At 45.9% G+C, this 19,954-nt stretch overlaps 2 protein-coding genes across 2 annotated transcripts in view; both read left to right on the forward strand.

Annotated features, from left to right (window-relative positions):
• Positions 1 to 19,667, forward strand: part of FIGNL2 (fidgetin like 2) — a 54,961-nt gene extending 35,294 nt beyond the window's left edge. Inside the window, exon 2 of the mRNA XM_035103266.3 lies at positions 15,093 to 19,667. Coding sequence (XP_034959157.3) covers positions 15,107 to 17,260 — 2,154 coding nt within the window. The 5' untranslated portion in view covers positions 15,093 to 15,106 and the 3' untranslated portion in view covers positions 17,261 to 19,667. The remainder of the gene's footprint in view (positions 1 to 15,092) is intronic.
• LOC118079245 (transmembrane and death domain protein 1) overlaps positions 1 to 19,954 on the forward strand; it is a 77,278-nt gene that overhangs the window by 35,294 nt on the left and 22,030 nt on the right. The gene's annotated exons all lie outside the window — the stretch shown is intronic.

Raw genomic sequence — 19,954 nt, forward strand, 5'->3', positions numbered from 1 at the left:
TGGGCTGTTTAAATGACCCCTGTGGGCCGCTTGTGGCCCATGGGCCGCTGGTTGCCGACCCCTGACCTAGTGAAACCATTTGTTGTTCGGTGGCATGCCTTATGTCCATTGGCATAGCGTGGGTTCATAGAATCATAGAGTTGGGAGAGACCACAAGGGCCATCCAGTCCAACCCCCTGCCAAGCAGGAAACACCATCAAAGCATTCCTGACAGATGGCTGTCAAGCCTCTGCTTAAAGACCTCCAAAGAAGGAGACTCCACCACACTCCTTGGCAGCAAATTCCACTGTCAAACAGCTCTTACTGTCAGGAAGTTATTCCTAATGTTTAGGTGGAATCTTCTTTCTTGTAGTTTGAATCCATTGCTGGTTGCTGGTGCCCAGGGCTGCACAGAGTGGGGTGGATGGGAGGCAGGGAAATGGATGCAGTACATGTGCACATTCAACTGCCCCTAACAGCATCCACATCACCCAGGAGATCGCAGCCACAGAGATAAGAAGAGTCGTTTCATTGCCTGGAGAAGCCACTTCCTGGTTCGCATGGAGAAGCTGTTTTCAACGGAGCCCAGTGACAGAAGCACACAGCTGAATCGAGGCAGCACCAGGTGTTTGAATTTCACGCCCCTGACAATTTTGTGCCTGGGGCAATGGTCAGGGGTCCCTTTACCTTTACGAGTACTTTAGTCCGCTCCTCACCTGAGCACCACCTGACTGTTTTGATTCTGGCGGCCCCCATTGAGTCTTTAGAATGTTACACTTCTGGGTTTGCTTCTGTCCGAATTCTAGAAGGCGGCTTGATGCTATGGAACTTGGATAGGTAGTTCAAGCTGCCGTCAAGATGCTATGGTTATATTTTAGAGAGCCCACTTGGTGTAGTGCTCAGAGTGTTAGACTGGGACCTTGGAGACTAAGCTCTTGGGGTGACCTTAGGCCAGTTTACTATGCCCCCGTTACCTTCCCTCGTAGGATTGTTGTACGGATAAAATGGAAGGAAGAGCCATGTGTGCCTCCTTGGAGGAAAGGTAGGGTAGAAAAGTTAGCTAAAATTGTGACTCTGTGTTTAGAGGTATTGTGGTTGAAGACGGGAGGTGGCACATCAATTCCAGGAAATATTCACATTGATTTCTAATTGCCTTTTTATTGTTTCTTTTTTTCTTGTTCATTGCATTTAATTGTACTGGGATTTGCACTCTGTCACCTGGCATTCAGCACAATTGCTACAGCAGGCAGACACACTGTTTAGTGGTCTGCCAAGGTGCCCAGCAATTTTCAAGTGATCTGTGGGGAGAGAAAAGTTTGGGAGCCACTCATCTAGAGGGCCACGGGGTTCCCCAGCCCTGAGTTAGATGGTCTCGAAATTTAGACATACTGTAAAGTGTGTGGCTTGTGGAGGGCAGATTCCATGTGCTCTGAGGTACAATGTATGAATAGTCGTATTTACCAGACCCTCCAAATGTCCAGCTATTTCCCAGGGACATTCCCGGATTTACAAAAGCCGTCCTGGTTTCTGATTTGATCCCGGAATGTCCCGCTTTTCCTTAGGATGTCCCTGTTTTCATTGGAGAAATGATGGCGGGTATGGAGTTATCCGACCCCTCGGACCAAGGAGATACTGTAAGTAACTAGACAACCTTTAGAAGACATTGGAAGGCAGCCCTGTATAGGGAAGTTTTTTTTAATGTTTAAAGTTTTATTATGTTTTTATATATGTTGGAAGCCGCCAACATATACAAAAACGGAGTGGCTGGGGTATTATTATTAAGGACACCCCTATTTTCATCAGAGAAATGTTGGAGGGTATTATTTGCTCATATCTGCAGGAGAATCTGTATGTGCTGATCTAGCACAAAGCTAAAGAGAAGATGACCTTTCTGCCCCTCCTCCAGGAGGCACAGAAATGTGCAACCTGCCGTGAGCGCTCTCTCTGTGTGTGAATCTTTACTTGTACTTGGAGCTCTCTAGTAAAGGTAAAGGGACCCCTGACCATTAGGTCCAGTCGTGACCGACTCTGGGATTGCGCGCTCATCTCGCATTATTGGCCGAGGGAGCCGGCGTATAGCTTCCAGGTCATGTGGCCAGCATGACAAAGCCGCTTCTGGCAAACCAGAGCAGCACATGGAAACGCCGTTTACCTTCCCGCTGTAGCGGTTCCTATTTATCTACTTGCATTTTGACGTGCTTTCGAACTGCTAGGTTGGCAGGAGCTGGGACCAAGCAACGGGAGCTCACCCCGTCACAGGGATTCGAACCGCCGACCTTCTGATCAGCAAGCCCTAGGCTCAGTGGTTTAACCACAGCGCCACCTGGGTCCCTGGAGCTCTCTACTATTCTCTTATTTCAGTGCTTCAAGAAGATAGGGTTTTTTCCTGTGTGTGTGTGTATTTATTTTAAATGCAAGGAAACTGTTGCCTGTAAATAATTTTGATTGCTTATGTAAAGCCACGCGCAGCCAAACAATGCGGAGCCAAGGGAGAATATGATGAGCTTGCTGGAATAGATTGGCAGCATTTTGCTTAATAACCAACTTTCCTTTCTGTGTGCGATCTGCTCCGTTAATGCAAGTGCGTTAATCATGTGTCCTTTGTGGTTAGCAATCTACAAATTGCTAGGCGGAATTAAAATCATCCAGGCCTCCCCTGCATCTTGTCAGGGATGCTTCAGAGGAACAGCGTGCAAAGAGACACAGAGAGGTCTATGGCTGCACAGGGAGTTTTGTGAGGAAAAATGGTAGGATGCAGACTTTGAAGGACTCTAGCTTGTTAAAGCTTGTGTCTTCTTCTTCTTCTTCTTTGGCGATCACTCATAGCCGAGTAAGATTGTCTTCCATAAACACGGTTTTAACAATAAGTCTGTAATTGACTGTGGAGGCCAATTCTGGATCCACACCTCGTTCCACAGTGGGGACATCGGTTTCCGGGCGGTGTGGATTTGCCAAGCATGCCTTCCTCTTAGCACGTTTCTCCCTTGCATCCTGAGTTCGAGGGTCTTCGAAGCCCATGGCACCTTTGGTAAAGGCTGTTCTCCAACTGAAGTGCTCGCAGGCAAGTCTTTCCCAATTGTTGGTGTTTATACTATACCTCTTTTGTTGACCACCAGCATTACGCTTTCCATTTTTGAGTTCGGAATAGAGTAGTTGCTTTGGGAGACGATAATCGGGCATCTGCACAAAGCTTGTGTATATAAGTGCCAACAGTGATTTACACCCAGACAGCGAATATAACCATGTGATGCAAATCAGGCACTGAGAATTCATGTCCGTCCAACTGGTGGTTTCCCCCCCTGCAGATATATTTTGTAACATGCCACAGATGCAATCATAGTACATTGGTGGTGGGTTTATACAGGGCTGTCCACACGTCACTCCGCTTTAGTGATTGTTCAGCGATGCTTCCCCCATGTTACAGCATCATGGTCTTCCAGAGGTCTTCCTGCATTGTAGCACAATAAATGTGGGATTAAAAAAAAAACACCTCTAATCCAAAACACTTGAGGGATGAAAAGTTACAGGATTTCAGCAGGCAAGGACTTGAACTGACTGGAAGCCAACCAGGGTGTCCGCTGTGAAACTTTTGCAGGTGCAAACGGTATCCAAAGTGTGATCGCTTCTAATCACCCCAATACCATCATGAGCACAAATGATCAGGAATGAACAGTAAATGGGACACCTGTCAAGACCTTTAGGCACAGGAGAAAAGGCACCCTAAATACTGAGCTCAAGTAACATGTTTGTGGCATTTTATGGAATGGTAGAGCTGGAAGGGACCCCAAGGGTCCTCTAGTCTAACCCCCTGCAATGCAGGAATCTCAGCTAAAGCATTCATGGCAGATGGTCATCCAACCTCTGCTTAAAACCCTCCAAGGAAGGAGAGTCCACAACCTCCCGAGGGAAACCATTCCACTGTCAAACAGCTCTTACCATCTGAAAGTCCTTCTTGACATTTAGTTGGAATCTCCTTTCTTATAAGGTGAAGCCATTGGATCAAGTCCTACCCTCCAGAGCAGGAGAAAACAAGCTTGTTCCACTCTCCATGTGACAGCCCTTCAGATATTTGAAGATGGCTATCATATCTCATATCTCCAATACATTGGCCACCTCATGAGAAGAGAAGACTCCCTGGAAAAGATCCTGATGTTGGGAAAGATGGAGGGTACAAGGAGAAGGGGACGACAGAGGACGAGATGGTTGGACAGTGTTCTCAAAGCTACCAACATGAGTCTGACCAAACTGTGGGAGGCAGTGGAAGACAGCAGTGCCTGGCGTGCTCTGGTCCATGGGGTCTGGTCCATGGCGTGCTCTGGTCCAAGAGTCGGACACGACTGAACGACTAAACAACAACATCATATCTCATCTCAGTCTCCTCTTTTCCAGGCTAAATGAGCTCCTTCAACCGTTCCTCATCAGGACCCTTGATCATCTTGGTTGCCCTCCTCTTCACACCTTCCTAAATCGTGGTACCCAGAAATGGACGCTGTATTTCCAGGTGTGGTCTGACCATAGATTGATAAAGTTGGAAGGGACTTCCAAGAGCCAGCTAGTCCAACCCCCTGTAATGCAGGAATCTTCTTCCCAACGTGGGGCTCGAACCCACAACCCCGAGATTAAGAGTCTCCTGCTGTACCAAGCGAGCTATCTGCATCTTTGCAGCCTTTGTTAGAGCTGAGCACGTCAGCTGCCTCTTGGTATAGCAGCCACCAATACACTAGGAAGTCAAAGCTTTTGAGGTTCTCTTAGCCAGAAGCTACTACCCTATTTCTTTGTGTTTCGCCTTGCGAAGAGGCCAAGGTGCAAATGTCTTTCTGGAGCAGTGGGAAAGCTTGATATGAAAAGAGTTCTAGAAACGAGACTTGTAGAACTGGTATTGTTTAATATGGCATTACAGTATTGCTCACTGTAAAGATGCATATATAATTTAACGAGGATGGGGGAACATGTTTCCCTTTCAAAAAATAAATAAATCACAATCAAGGCTTCAACCCTGCCCAAGACGAGCACTTTGATTCCCATTAATTTCAACAGGAGAGGCCGAAACACATGTGTTTAATTCTCTTATTGAAATAAATGGGACTTAAAAATGGCTGAATGATGGCTTGAGCGTTTTGTTTCTTTCTTGATGTATCCCCCTTTCCCTAGCGGCAGCGATTGCAATGCACCATTAGCACACGCTGTTCGGGAGAGGAGGGGCTTCCCACCATTCACTCACTCCCCGACGCAAGCTAGATGCTCTTCGCTAAGCAACTGAACAGCAGAGACATACCCTTCAACATTTCTCAGATGAAAATAGGGGCATCCTAAGGAGAAAAGCAAGACATCCTGAGATCAGATCAGAAACCAGGGCAGCTTCTGTCAATCTGGGTCTGTCTCTGTAAAATAAGGTCTGCAGAGTGTGTTTTTGAATCTAGGAAAAGACATATACATGTATAGAAATATTTCCTTGACCCCCTGCTCTTGGGCAGGCCTGGCTTTTTTGGTGGCCTTTCCTGATTTTGTAAATCCGCCTACAGATGTGCCATTCGTTGCGTGCTTCAGAGGCGCCCCACACAGCCGTGATATTACATTGGTGCACATTGGTGCAAAGTACACGCTGATGTGCTCCTCTTGGGGCATGTAGGTAGAAAACACGGCTGTGCCTGGGAAATTCTAGATTTTGAATTGTTTTGCAGATTTGTGCTCGCATGGGATGGCAACGTCTGGCTGTTGTTTTTTTGTTTTGTTCCTGGAGCTGATTGCTAAGTTTTTTTTTTGTTTAAATAATAAAAAAGTGGGGGGGGGGGAGAGAGACTAGAAAGGAGTTTTTACCTCTGCTGTGGAAGCAGCAGCCAGCAGCCCAGGTTTGGGGAGCAGCAGGGGTGTGGGCTGGGGGAGAAGACACCCATTCAAAACACCGAACAGTTGGAAACCCCTTTGCTGTGGGGAGCAAAAGAGCTCTCTCTTGCCTCCCCTCCGCCCCTCCCCAAACAAAAAACCAGTCCATAGTTGCTCCTGAATAGATTAACCAGATTTCCATAATTAGAGTGTGAGAGGACAATGGGATTCTCTCCTGACCGGCCCCCTCCCTCCTTCCTTTTGTCTTGTGCTTTTAGATAATGGGGAAGCCAAGAGGGTGGGAAACTGACTGCCATTTGGCCACTGGACAGTAATTTTCTCACACTGCCAAGGGAGAGCATTGAAACATCTGCCTTCTCCGGGAGCAGCGTTTATTCACGTTCCATTTCAAATGCTTGACAACTGCTCTCCTCTCCCTCTGGGCCCCTTCCGCCTCCAATCCTGCTTTCTTTCTTTCTCTCCAACTCTCCTTTTCTTATTTACTTACTTATTTACTTTACATTTTAAGGGCCTGCAACTGGTTCGGCTTTTCCCCCCCTTTTGATTTCCATCAAAGGCCGCCTTAATCACACATTCTGTTGTCTTATACCATCTTGCAGATATAATTTCCTACCAGCTCTACCAAAAATTTGGAGGCGCTCCCAACACACACACACACACACAGAGAGAGAGAGAGGGAGAGAGAGAGATTGCTTTTATAAATACATATATTTATTTCTCATATTCAAATGTCCAAAGGGCATTTAGCTTGACCTTCCAAGCAAAGCCCGCCTCCCGGCTGCCATCAGTAAATAAAAGATCGGATACAAAGAAATTGCCCTTAGTTAAAGCATAACTTTTGGAAGAGCAACTTCATTTGAAAGCTGCAAATGACAGAGGATTTTTACTCCCTCCCTTGGGGTGCTGTTCCAATGGTTAATCACCCTCATTGTTAAACCGGGGGGGGGGGGGTCTTAGAGAATTTTGTTCTCTCCACATTTTTAAGTGGATGGCTTTAATTCATACCTCCCGGATCCTTCAGAGCTCACACTTCTCCTAATTTTTCCAATGCAGATCTCAGATCAAAAACATAGCAACTTTTGTTAAGAAAAAAATGACAGATACGGTAGTATGCGTTTTGCTACCCACTTGCACCTGAACACAGTTTTGTAAAATGCGTATGAGAAACACAAATCTATATTTATTTTGCATTATTTACATGCCATTTGATTGCAATAAAACCTCTAAAGTGGTTTACAAAATAAAAATAAAACATCAAACATATCAATAAAAGACGGCTGAAAACAGGTGTTTGAAAATATTCAAAAGTTAGTTAAAATCAGGTAAGCAAGAGAGAGAGAGAGAGAAAGAGGTTAAATTACAGGTCAGCATTGTACATACCAGTACTTTATCTGAATAAGCTTAAAAATGGTTTAAGCATGTGTCAAAAAGAGTGGAGCGAAGGCATCTGCCTGATGTCATGAGGCAGAGAGTTCCAAAGACTCCTTACCAGCGTGGAATAGGCATTATGCGGCACCTGTAGCACTGCCAGTTTCATAGATCAAAGTGGCTGGGTAGGCAAATAAAGGGTAAGGTGATCCTGGAAGTAATGCCACAAAAGGATGTCACAGACTTAGGAAATGAACGCATGCAAAACGGACACTAAGATGGAAAGAAGACTTGATTTGTCCACCCCTAAACATGAGTGTCTGAATTCCTGCTTTATATTCTCCCTCTGTGTCTTAAATTCTAGTCTGGTTGGTGTGTGTGTGTGTGTATGTATCTATACAGTGGAACCTCGGTTTATGAATTTTCGGTTTATGAACGCCGCAGACCCATCTGGAACGGATTAATTCACTTTCCATTACTTTCAGTGGGAAAGTTCACTTCAGTTTATGAACGCTTCAGTTTATGAACAGACTTCCGGAACCAATTGCACCCATGCCTCGGGTTAATTGCGCTTCAGGTTGAGACTCCGCGGACCTGTCTGGAACGGATTAATCCACTTTCCATTACTTTCAATGGGAAAGTTTGCTTCAGTTTATGAACGCTTGAGTTTAAGTACTCCACGGGCCGTCTGGAAAAGATCAATCCACTTTCCATTACTTTCAATGGGAAAGTTCGCTTCAGTTTATGAACGCTTGAGTTTATGAACAGACTTCCGGAACCGAAAATTCCGTAAACCAAAAATTCGTAAACCGAGGTGTTCATAAACCAAGGTTCCACTGTACTCAATAAAGGGTGATGGGAATTGTAGCACTGTTGAGAGTGCTACAACATTCGGGAGTCTTTGGAGGAAGTCATCTGCTTCAAATATAAGGCATGTTTATGTCTTACATAATTTAGCAATTTCGTGTTCTGCTCACATTTTGACTCAGAAAAGGCCCCTTTGCATTGCGTGTTTGTGTGTGAGAGATTTAAGGATCCCTCTCCATTCTGAATTGTAGCACGGATAAATGAAAATTGCAAGATAAGGTAGGCCCCTAGGAGGCTAGAGTGGTAATAAACTCTCCTGTCTCCTATTACATACACATAGTCTGAATTTAAATGGATTGATCTCATAGAATTACTCCTGGGGTGATCGCAGTTCTGCGAGGGGGATTAAATTTTAAAGAACCTTCCGCAAAGAATTTCCAGCAAACCAGTTCCCAATGTCCTTTGCGGGGGGAAAGGTGCTGTTAAAGTGGCAGGACGTGATTTTAAACATAGCTTGGGAGTCTCCAGTTCATAGGAAAGAGTGTGCCCAAGGCTATTTTCAATTTTTTTAAAAATGAAGCGTTTATTTGGAAATATCAACAGAAGCTTCTTAAGGAGAAGGGGGGGGAAATACCTGAATCGTTTTAACAAACCGTGCTGTAAATATTAGAGCACCACTAGCCACAAAGAACAAAGGGCATCAAGATTTCCCCCACCCCCCTTCTGCTGCTTTCAGATGTATTTTATTTTCCTCCGGGGATCCTTTCCTAGGGGACTGTTTTCCTCCAAGACCCTCCCCCTACATCATTTAGTAAAGTGCTAAGGTAACCTCTCTGAGGAATTGTCAGTAGCTCGAGAGCCCAATGGCGGCCTAGGAAACACCATTGGCATAATTAAGTTCACATGCTGTTGCCTGAGAGCGATCTGCGATGAAGCGAGAGTCTGACAAGGTGCTCTCAGTGTTAGGCTGTGGCTGCAGCCAGGAAGGAAACTCAGTGTTTAAAGTCTTCGGAGCTTTAAGCCGGATGATTAAAGTGCACATCTTCAAATTTGTAAAAGCCAGCATCGGATATTTTAGGGGAAAGAGCTACCACATTTCATTTTTTAATTATTATTTTTTGGGGGGGAAATCATTTTTATTTGATTTTACAAATACAAAATATAAACGAACCAAATACCGTACATCTCCATGTGTAGAGCTTACTCTGAATCTCACACTATCCCCTTTGTGGGTCTTGTTCTGAACTTTTATAACTGCATAGTATTCTATAATCTATATTTTATATCAATCCATATTACACATAGTATTTGTTACAAGCGAAATTAAAATCCTGCTAGTTTCCATCTGCTTGCATTGTCTCCTAAATACCGTAATTTTTTTTCTCACGAGCTACCGCATTTCAGATCCCATGTCGTTGGAATCCATTTCCTAAATTGATGCTTTTCCAAGCATAATTCAAAATGTTGGTGCTGAGCTTTACAGCCCTAAATGGCCTCAGCCCTGTCTCCACCCCCATCGTTCTGCCCGGATACTGAGGTCCAGCTCCGGGGGCCTTCCAGGGAACCAGGCAGAGGGCCTTATCGGTGGTGGCCCCCTCCTATCAGATGTAAAGGAAATAAACAACTATCTGACTTTTAGAAGACATCTGAAGGCAGCCCTGTTTAGGGAAGTTTTTAATGTTTGGCCCTCCTAGTGGTGCCGCAATAAAACTACCGCCACATTTGCAAAGCTAAGCAGGGACCAGTATGGTTTCAAGTTGGATGGGAGATTGCATGGTGAGATTCCTGCATTACAGGGCTTAGATGACTCTCGGGATGCCTTCCAACTCTTCAGTTCTATGATTTATTATGTTTTTGTAAGTGTTGGAAGCCACTCAGAGTGGCTAGGGCAACCCAGCAAAATGGGCAGGGTAGAAATAATAGCATCATTAGTCCAGGGCATCCGGGCCCCTGGGATTTTTATAGCCTTGGTTGAGACCTGGCTTGCTTTCAGTAGGGATCCAGTCAAGAGGGAGAAGTTACGGATCACTGTTCTTAACTACGCTTCCTTTTCTTGGTGTAAATAGCAACACTTTTTTAAACAACCAACAGCAACTCTGGATCGCATGCTGCAAAGGAAAAAGAGACCTGTTTCATGTATTGCAGCTACCAAGCAGCTGAGCTATGTGCATTTTGCACCTTTGAGCCCCTTGCTATTTAGTACATATATATATATTTATATGCTGCTAGCATTTCGGCAGGAATAATAATTATCCCAATCAACCTCAGGTTCCACATATATATATATATATATGTATGTATGTATGTATACAGTCATACCTCGGTTTAAGTATGCTTCGGTTTGAGTACTTTCAGTTTAAGTACTCCGCGGACCCGTCTGGAACTTATTAATCCACTTTCCATTACTTTCAATGGGAAAGTTCGCTTCAGGTTAAGTACTCCAAGGACCGTATGGAATGGATTAATCCACTTTCCATTACTTTCAATGGGAAAGTTCGCTTCAGGTTAAGTACGCTTCAGTTTAAGTACTCCATGGACCGTCTGGAACGGATTAATCCACTTTCCATTACTTTCAATGGGAAAGTTCGCTTCAGGTTAAGTACGCTTCAGGTTAAGTACAGACTTCCAGAACCAATTGTGTACTTAAACCGAGGTACCACTGTACTAGGCTTGGAATTGCGTGTCCAAAGGGAGCGTTTTATTGGAAGGCCCCCATTGTCTTCATTTTTCCAAAGCTCCTTCCCCTCCGAGTCCCTTTTATTTGTTTACCCACCCGCCCATTTTAATTTATTTATTTACTGGGCCGGGAGTGGGGTGGGGGTGGGGTAGGGATGAGAGCCCCCTCTCCGTGGAGCTTTCGCCTCATTGTGGCACTTTTTAATATATAATGGGGAGTAAATGAAGGCGGGGAAAGCCCGGTTAAAGCTGCCATTTAAATCCTCCTGTGTAAGTTTTGATATCCAGAGTGAACGTACAAATGCCATATAAGTCAATTAAAGCATTAGGTAATCTAATTGTACTGTGGCCACAAAGTGGCTTAGAGGCTGAATGGCAATGCTAACCCTGATTTTCCCCCACCCACACTTCAGCATTCTGTTCCCCCCTCCCACCCCTCACCGGGCCTTTTGTGAATGAGCAGAGGAGGAGGGACCCTTGAGAAGGCGGGGGCTGGGGCTGGGGTAGTAGATCTGGTGAGCAAATGCACACACACACAACACACACACACACACACAACACACACACACACACACACACACACACCAACAATGCTAAGGAAGGGACCTGGAAATGAAAAACTCGAAAATTTCCCAGAGAGTGGGATATACACAGAGTTTATGTAAAAGAACATTGTCAATCTGTTGGCAGGTTTTGGTTGAGCTTCAGTGTGCCAATAGGATAGTTATATAAAATAAAATTCCTAGTAAGTCAAATAATGCAGAGAAAGTGAATTTTAAGCGTGCTTTTACAGAATTTAAATCTGGAAATGCAAGGGGAAGATCGGGGCTCTTGACTAATTTAATCACAAAGGGATGTACGAAGCAAGCATTGGTTAATGAATAAATAACTCTTCATTTTTTAAATTTCTCATTCTGCCTATAATATCTGTTGTACACTTCTGCTACAAAGTTTTCAATCAATAAAGCATTAAAAAAAAAACACACACACACAGGAAATGAAAAACTAGGATTGCAAGCAGCTGCTTCTTCTTTTTTGCAAGGATTCTGCCAATCTCTATAATGCGATACGTGCTTCTTCTTCGTTCTGTTTTTCCTCCCCTCCTCCTCCTCCTCCTCCTCCTCCGCTTCTCTCACACCCCCTTTCTCTGGAGCCTCGAGGTTTTTTTGGAATTTGCTTGGCCCCACAGCAAGGCTCCTGAAATGTCTCTACTCATTAGATCAGGAGGACGAGAGGAAGCCACGGGGCAGGGGCAGAAACACCCCGGCACAATTAAAGTTACTTAGGTCGGCGGAACTGGTGAAGCATTCCTCCAGCTCTGCCCTTGATTGCTTCATTGTGTGCATTCCACCGCCTGCTTGCTATGAAGCAGCTGAGACCAGGAGGGAGGAGGGAGGGGACTAGAGTTTCAAGCCTTCTGTGTCTAAAGCGGGCCCCCACTTTGTGTAAGAACATGGTTGCCCAATTGAGTAACTCAGGTTAATCATCATCATCATCATCATCATCATCATAAATTTCAAGTTTTTCATTTATGCTAGGCATATATCTTTCAGAAAGTGGGAAAATACCCTAGCAGAACGCCGTACACCAGTAGTTCTCAAAGGATGACAATTAATGGCGGGAAGATTCAAGGACAATCAGTATTGTATTTTGGGAAGAATTCGTGTTCTCATGTAGCTGCATTGCTTTATATTTCCTGCATGTCCCACAATTATAACGTAACTGTGTTACGTGTTACAATTCAAGCACTGCTAGATCTATCTCTCCCCCCTCCCGCCCAAAATGGTATTTCTTATCTTTTTTTAAAAAAAAAAAAATCAGGGTGGCACAAGCAATTTTTTATTCTGAAAGTGTGGCTCCGAGGGAACCACACTATGAGAACCATGTTGCCTGCATGTGTGCAAATACCGTAGTAAAAACAAAAACAAAACCCTCTTAGTGATAGTGATAGATTTTAAGGATAGCAGAGACAATCCTGAAGAAATTGGTCCAGTTGCCAAGACAGGCATTTCCCTGGGGAGTTTGATTGAAGGGGCTGCAATGGGAAGGCGGGTAATGAGGGCGTCAGGAGCTTCCCTTGAAAGACAGCTTGCTTGTTACTGCTGATTTCCCCCTGTAGCCAGGAGGTGCATGGAGGAGATCTGGTTGGGAGCACACTGCTGGGAGCAATCCTAAAGCTTTACCCCTTCCTTTAAGCTTTTCCCCCTCCCAACTCTTCTGTGTTAGGCAGCTGGGTCTGGGGCCATAGCTGCCAAGTCTCCCGTTTTCCCCGGGAAACCCCCGTTTTTCCAGCTGTCCCCAGCCGAAAAAACGGATTTTTTTTTTGTTTTCCCCCGGTTTATTCTGGCGCGGTGGCCATTTTGGAACTGGGTGGAGCATGCTCAGAAGCGACTTTTGATGCTGCTCTGCCCAGTTCCAAAATGGCTGCAGCACGACTTCTGGTGCGGCAGCCATTTTGGATCTGGGCACAGCAGCATCAAAAGTCACTTCTGAGCATGCTCCACCCAGTTCCAAAATGGCCGTCGCGCTACTTCCGGTTTGCTAATTTCGGTCCGGTCCCTTATTTTTCAGAGAGGAACTTGGCAGGTATGTCTGGGGCTGCCATTTTAATTCCCCACAATTCCCCCTGTGGGACATTGTTCCCGAGCACCCTGGGAAATAAAAACGATGTCCACCTCCCAGTAGAGATCTGGCAGCTGCCATTTTGATTCCCCACAATTCCCTGCCAGTGTCGCATCATCTGCATGATTTAAATTTCCTGGACCGGCGTTACATTGGGGGAATTGTGGGAATATAAAATGGCAGCTTCCTGGCTGCCTAGTATTTGATTTGAGTGCTGCCACCAAGTAGGTCAGACTCAGGGGGCGGGCACCAGAGAGCGTTGTGTATACAGTTGTAATTTGGAAGTCACACGGAATCCATTCGACTTCCAAAATGTTCAGAAACCAAGGTGCGGCTTCTGATTGGCGACAGGAAGCTCCTGCCACCAATTGGAAGCTGCGCCAGACATTCGGCTTCCGAAAATCGTTCAAAAACTGGAACACTCACTTCCAGGTTTTGATCATTCCGGAGCCGATTTGTTTGGGAGACAAGCCGTTTGGGATCCAAGGTACGACTGTACAGTGGTGCCTCGCTAGACGAATGCCCTGCTAGACAAATTTTTCACTAGACGAAAGGGTTTTGTGATCAGAGGTTGCCTCGCAAGGCGAATTCGTTTTGCGAAAAATACGTCTAGTGAATCGCGGTTTCCCATAGGAATGCATTGAAATTCGATTAATGCATTCCTATGGGCAACAATAAAAATAAAAATAAAATTCAATGCATTCCTATGGGATTCGCAAGACGAATTTTTCGCAAAACGAATTGACTCACAGAACAAATTAAATTCGTCTAGAGAGGCACCGCTGTAATGTCTATTTGAAGTCTTGATGTAGCAGTTAACTGGAAAGCTTTCCCTGACTTAGGTGCACAAAGCTCATATTCACAGAGGCGCCAGTTGCGCCCAACATTGGCAGGGCCTGTTGTGTGTGTGTGATATCACACATGCGTCCCCCCAACTTGGCCAGGCCAACTCAGCCTGCCATACTCCACCCACCCACTGCCAGCCGCCTTACCTTTGTGAAAGGATGCAGCAGGACTAAACGCCTTCACCCTGGCGTGTCCTTTTGAGGATCGCCACAGAGGGGTTTTGGGGGGGGAAGCCCCCCCTGAATCTTTGCCTCCCGCAGCCCTCCCTTGATGGTGTGCCTGCTTGATTAAGTGGCTAAATCCTAACTTAGTTTGCATCATGGGTTTTTGTGTGTGAAGGTGAATAAAGACATCTGAGCCCTCAGTACGCCAGTCAAACTGGAGAAAAGATAGATAATAACAATACATAAGACCCCTCTAGCCCCATTGAGGAGTGGCATTTCCTTACGGGACAAAATCTTTTGGGTTTTTTTTTTAAAGTTTTTATTTATACATTTCATTAGTTTTACAGTCAGTTTAACATTTCAAAGTTTGACATCCTTCCCCGACTTTCAGCGGTTCCTTAAATTAATTTTCTGCATATCCAAATTAACTTAATTTGCTCATTTAATGATCTACTTTTAATATATACTCTTATGAAACTGCAGGTTATTACCATAACCCTGCTAATGTTTTTATCTGTAAATATTCAGTAAACAATTTCCATTCTTTTATAAAAAAGAATTTCTTATTCTTCCGGTAAGTTTTGCCATTTCTGCATATTCCGCAAGTTTTTGTATCCATTCTTCCTTTGCTGGGACTTCTGCTTCTTCCCATTTTGGGGGCAAGTAGGATTCTTGCTGCTGTAGTAGCCAACATAAATAAATTCCTATCCAATTGAGGTAGTCCTGTCCCTGTTATTCCCCAAAGACAAACTCTAATCCTGGTTTTCTTTGCTGCTCTTTCCCTAGCTCTTTTGTCAAACATGCACTGGACACCCGAACATGCTCAGCCCCTGAACCAGTGGCCGGAGCAGCACCTTGATGTCTCCTCCACCACCTCATCCCCTGCCCACAAGTCCGACCTCTACCACAGCAGCCGGCAGCGCTTCAACTACGCCTGGGCCAACGATGACATCTCTGCCCTGACCGCCTCCAACCTGCTGAAGAGGTATGCCGAGAAGTATTCCGGAGTGCTGGACTCCCCTTATGACAGGCCGCCGGGGCTCAACACCTACGGGGATGGCGCCTTTGGGCCCCTCAACGGTCAGAAGGGAGAGATGGATCCTTGGCCGATGGCGCACAGCTCAGAGGGGGCTTACCCTTTGACCCCGATGCACGATGGATTGCCCAGCTCCAAGGGGATCATCCCTCCTGCTGTCACCCCAGGGAACAGCCTCGGGACCTCCCCGGTGGTCTCCAGCAATCTGTCGGACTCCATTTACCCCAGTAACACATGCGGGGGACCCCCCACTTCTGGCAGTCTCGGGCCGTCTCAGGAGTACCCTTCAGGCTACAGTGGGGCCTACCTGCCCTCGGGCTATTGCAGCCAACCTTCCTCGGCGCTTCCGCCTCCACACCCGTCAACCTTGCATAGCTCAGGCCTCCTTCAACCCAGCCACCCTTCCACGGCGCTCGTCCCCAGCTACAGCTCCTCAGGACCCATGTACAATTATGCCTCAGGCAGCTACCCACCCCAGCCTGGCTATGGCACCATTCACCCTCCCCACCCGTCAGCCTCGTATTTGCCCTCGGGCATTGCTGCCCCCACACCCATCCCTCCCTCCTCTCGCCCCCCTGTCGTCCCTGGGTACAGCTACCAGAGCCCCCTCGCTGTGCCACCCCTCAGCGGTGATTCGGGGAGCTCTCTGAAAAGGAAAGCCTTTGATATCGCCGGCGGCAAGGATGACGGCGAAGGCCGGTATCGCAAATACAGCTATGAGCAACCAAAGTCTCCGTATCAGATGTCCGACAGCGGTGAATGTAGAGGAAATGGGTTCAGCCGCAGCTCTGAGGTGCCTTTCAAAGGTGGGAAGAGGCCTGCCGGCGTGGCGGCCACCACCGTGGCTTCAGAGGAGCCCGTGGGGAAGTACAACAGCCAGCCCATGAAAGGCCTGGTGTCTCCGGCTTACAGTGTGGGCGAAGCCCCGCTGAGGCCTAGCGAGACCTTTGAGAAGTTCACCCCTCCGGCTGCCAACGGGGAACACGGAGGAGAGCCCTTTGCCCTCAGGATGCAGCCCAAGCCGCCACCGTTCAGCAGCGACAACAGCAGCCAGACTGTGGAAGAGCAGCTGAAAGCCATGGACCCCTTTGTTCTGGAACTGGTGAACAACAAGATAATTGATTGTGGTCCTCCGGTTCAGTGGACAGACATCGCAGGGCAAGTCTCTGTCAAAGCTGCCATCGAGGAAGAGCTGGTGTGGCCCACCTTGAGGCCAGGTGCTTACACGGGGGCAAGCCGGCCACCCAAAACCATCCTGCTCTTTGGACCTCGCGGCGTCGGGAAGACCCTGTTGAGCAGGTGCATTTGCACCCAGCTGGGATCCACCCTGTTGAAGCTCAGCGGGACGGCCCTGGTCTCCAAGTGGAAGGCAGAAGCCGAGAAGATCCTGCAGGCCACCTTCTTCGTGTCCAACTGCCGGCAGCCGGCGGTCGTTCTCCTCACTGACGTGGAATCCCTCCTGGAAGACACCGCTGCCCTGAAGTCCCAGCTCCTTTCCTACCTGGATAACCTTGCTACCTCAGGCGAGCAGAACGTCGTGGTCATAGCAACCACCACCAGGCCTGGCAGCCTGGACGAAGCCACCCAGAGGAGGTTTGCCAAGCGCTTCTACATCTCCCCGCCAGACAGCGTTGCCAGGCGGCAGATCCTGCACCACGCTTTAGCCCAGCAAAACTACTGCCTCAGCGAGAGGGAGATGGCCTCCATTGTCCAACTCACCGAGAGCTATTCCGGCAGCGAGCTCCTCCACCTCTGCCAGCAGGTTGCGTCCAGCAAGCTGCAGGGCCTGCCGGGGCAGCTTCAGCCCACCTCCTACAAGGATTTCGAAAGCGTTTTCTGCAAAATCCACCCCGCTGTCTCTCAGAAGGAGCTGGACTTGTACGTGGAATGGGATAAAATGTATGGGTCTCAGCATTAGTGGAGAGTGGCCGGCTTCTTCTTTTTCGATGGTCTCGGCTCTCTCTGAGCGGAAGCTGCTGGGAGATTTTGAGTTCCTTCTCTTTCTTTTGCTATTAAAAGCTTTGGCGCTCCGAGTGCTCCCGTCTTCCCGAGAGGCCACAGCCTACCTGCCTATGAAAAGCAGGCGATGGGTGAGGAGTCATCTGTTAGAAAGTCACACCTAAGTTTGGATGCAAGGACTTCCCCCCTTAGATTGATTTGCGTACGTTTCCCCCCCTTAAAAAATGTCTGAAATTTTGACTGTGTGGTGGTTGTTGGGTCTCTATGTTTATGAAAAGTAGTTGCTCAATGAACTCAGGATAACCTATTTATTATTAATCTGTTCCCCCCAGTCATCCCTTCCTCTACCAGCATTGTAAAGTATTCTGCCAGGTATTGTCCCCTTCCCAACTCTTTTAAACACTTTACCTCCTGGTTATTTCTGTAGAGTTCTTAATTTCCATGGAAATGGCACGATGCAGTCATTCACTGCTTTATACTCTGATACAGACTCATTTCCAGGGGCATAATTTAGCCCTTGATGTTCTTTAAAGCCAATCAAGAGCATCGTTGTTAAAGCAAATGGCATCAATGGGTTTTAAGGGAAGGCTTTTGGGATTTTTTTAAAAAAATGTAGATTGTTTATTAAACTAGCATCCTTTTTATTTTCGTAATGTATGTAGTGGGTTCTGTTTTTCTTTTTTAACTACTCAGGAAAAAATAATTTACCTCAAAACAAGAAAAAGAAAAGAAAAGAATGTTTTGTTTTGTTTTTAAACTCAAGGAAAATAAAATATGACCTGGAGGGATTGCAAATGTGTTTTAACACACACTTGATTCCCATATTAAAAGCAAAAGGTAAGGAGAGGGGGAAAAAGAACAAGAATAAACTTGAAGTCGTTACAAAGATGAAAGTTGAATGTATTTCAGGGGCGTTTCACAATATATTATGTCATAACTTTATTTTCGTTTTTTAAAGAAAACATTTTTACCATAGCGTTTTGGTGGAGTAAGTGTCTTCAAAGGATAAGTATTAGTGCTGTAGTTTTGAAGCCATGGCTAGTACCACTTTTTGAAGGAATGTTTCTATTCATTTCCAAATTCCAGGTTGCCGATCCATTTCCCTCCAATCCATTTCCCTTTGGTTGTGGCCTCTGATAGGACCTCTCAAGCTTTGTCACAACAAGAAAAAAACAAACCTCAAACCACTAGTTCTCAAACTTCCCAAAGTTATGGGAAAGCAAATAAAACAGGTGCAATTGGCATTTTTACAATTACATTTTTAGAGTCTGTGTGTGTGTGTGAAGAGAGAAAGCAAACCTACCTTTCAGCATTTAATGTAGGGTTTCCCAGACTTGGGTCTCCAGCTGTTTTTGGACAACAATTCCCTTCGTCCCTGACCACTGGTCTTGCCAGCTAGGGATGATGGGAGTTGTAGTCCCAAAACAACTGGAGACCCAAGTCTGGGAAGCACTGATTTAATGGATGAGCCTGGAGACATTCGTCCCTATGAACATGCCACTCTGCCTTGCCTGCCGTAACACACTGCAAAATACACTTTTGCTTGCCTATGGGCGCATTGTCCTCATTTACTTTGCCATAGCCTATAATATGCTGTCATCTTGGAGTGTTCAAAGTGAGCTTCAGCAGCTGCAACATGTGAACTTGCACCCTAGGCTTTAACATTCACTGTGTGTGTGTGTGTGTGTGTGTGTGTGTGTGTGTGTGTGTGTGTGTTGTTAAACTCAAGGTGCATCTCCTAAGCCAGCCCTGGAGAACCATTCATAAATTACTTTATATGGTTATTGAGAGGGCTTTAGGCACAACCTAGCACCCCAAGCTCAGTACTAACCAATGTTTTAACTAACGTCCCATTTGCTTTCTGAAAACATGTCTTTATTGAGTCACTCTTGGTCTTCTGTAGTCCTACATTCTTCTGTTCTCCAGCCTTTCTCCTCCCTCCTATTTACCTGCTTCCCTTAGAAACCAACTGTTGACCCCATTTTAAGTGTCCATAGTTCGCAGGTTTAGGCTTTGACGCCTAAAGATACAGTCCTATGCATGGTTTGGATTTATTTCAGAGTCCAAAAACTTTCTAGGAATCCAGAGTATACTCACTTCCTTTTAAAGGCCAAAGATTGAACTGGCAAGACTTTTCAAGCACTGAAAAACAAAAACAATAACAATTGTATGTGTTTTCCCTTTTTAAGAATTTCTCACTTGAATATATTACAAGTGCATAAGGAAACTTTGCAAGCAGTTTTCGGGATAAGCTGGTGAAAGATTAAGTTGAATGGTATGTCCATAATTTTTGCAGAGTAAGCTTGAGGGAGGGAAGAAAGAAAGAAAGAAAGAAAGAAAGAAAGAAAGAAAGAAAGAAAGAAAGAGGGGAGATGTCCCTTTTTCTGCAGACTGGGATTAGTTAATACATTTATTTGGCATATTTGCAACTCTGAACAATTTTAGACTTCCCAGTGGCGCTTTTTCAGAATCCTAAAAGACCTATCTCTGAACTCCCCTACTGAGCAAAACCAGCAGTGCAAAATTGACCCAGACATAACAGGGAGGCTGCCTACACACACATTTTGAAGGCACGGGTTGATACCCTATTCAACTGAGGCTAGTATTAACACTTAAATCGTTCCTCTCCTCCTGATATTCTGGAAGGCTTTGC

Source organism: Zootoca vivipara, chromosome 2 (genome assembly GCF_965207765.1).
Source record: "Zootoca vivipara chromosome 2, rZooViv2.hap1.1, whole genome shotgun sequence".
Taxonomy (NCBI): domain Eukaryota; kingdom Metazoa; phylum Chordata; class Lepidosauria; order Squamata; family Lacertidae; genus Zootoca; species Zootoca vivipara.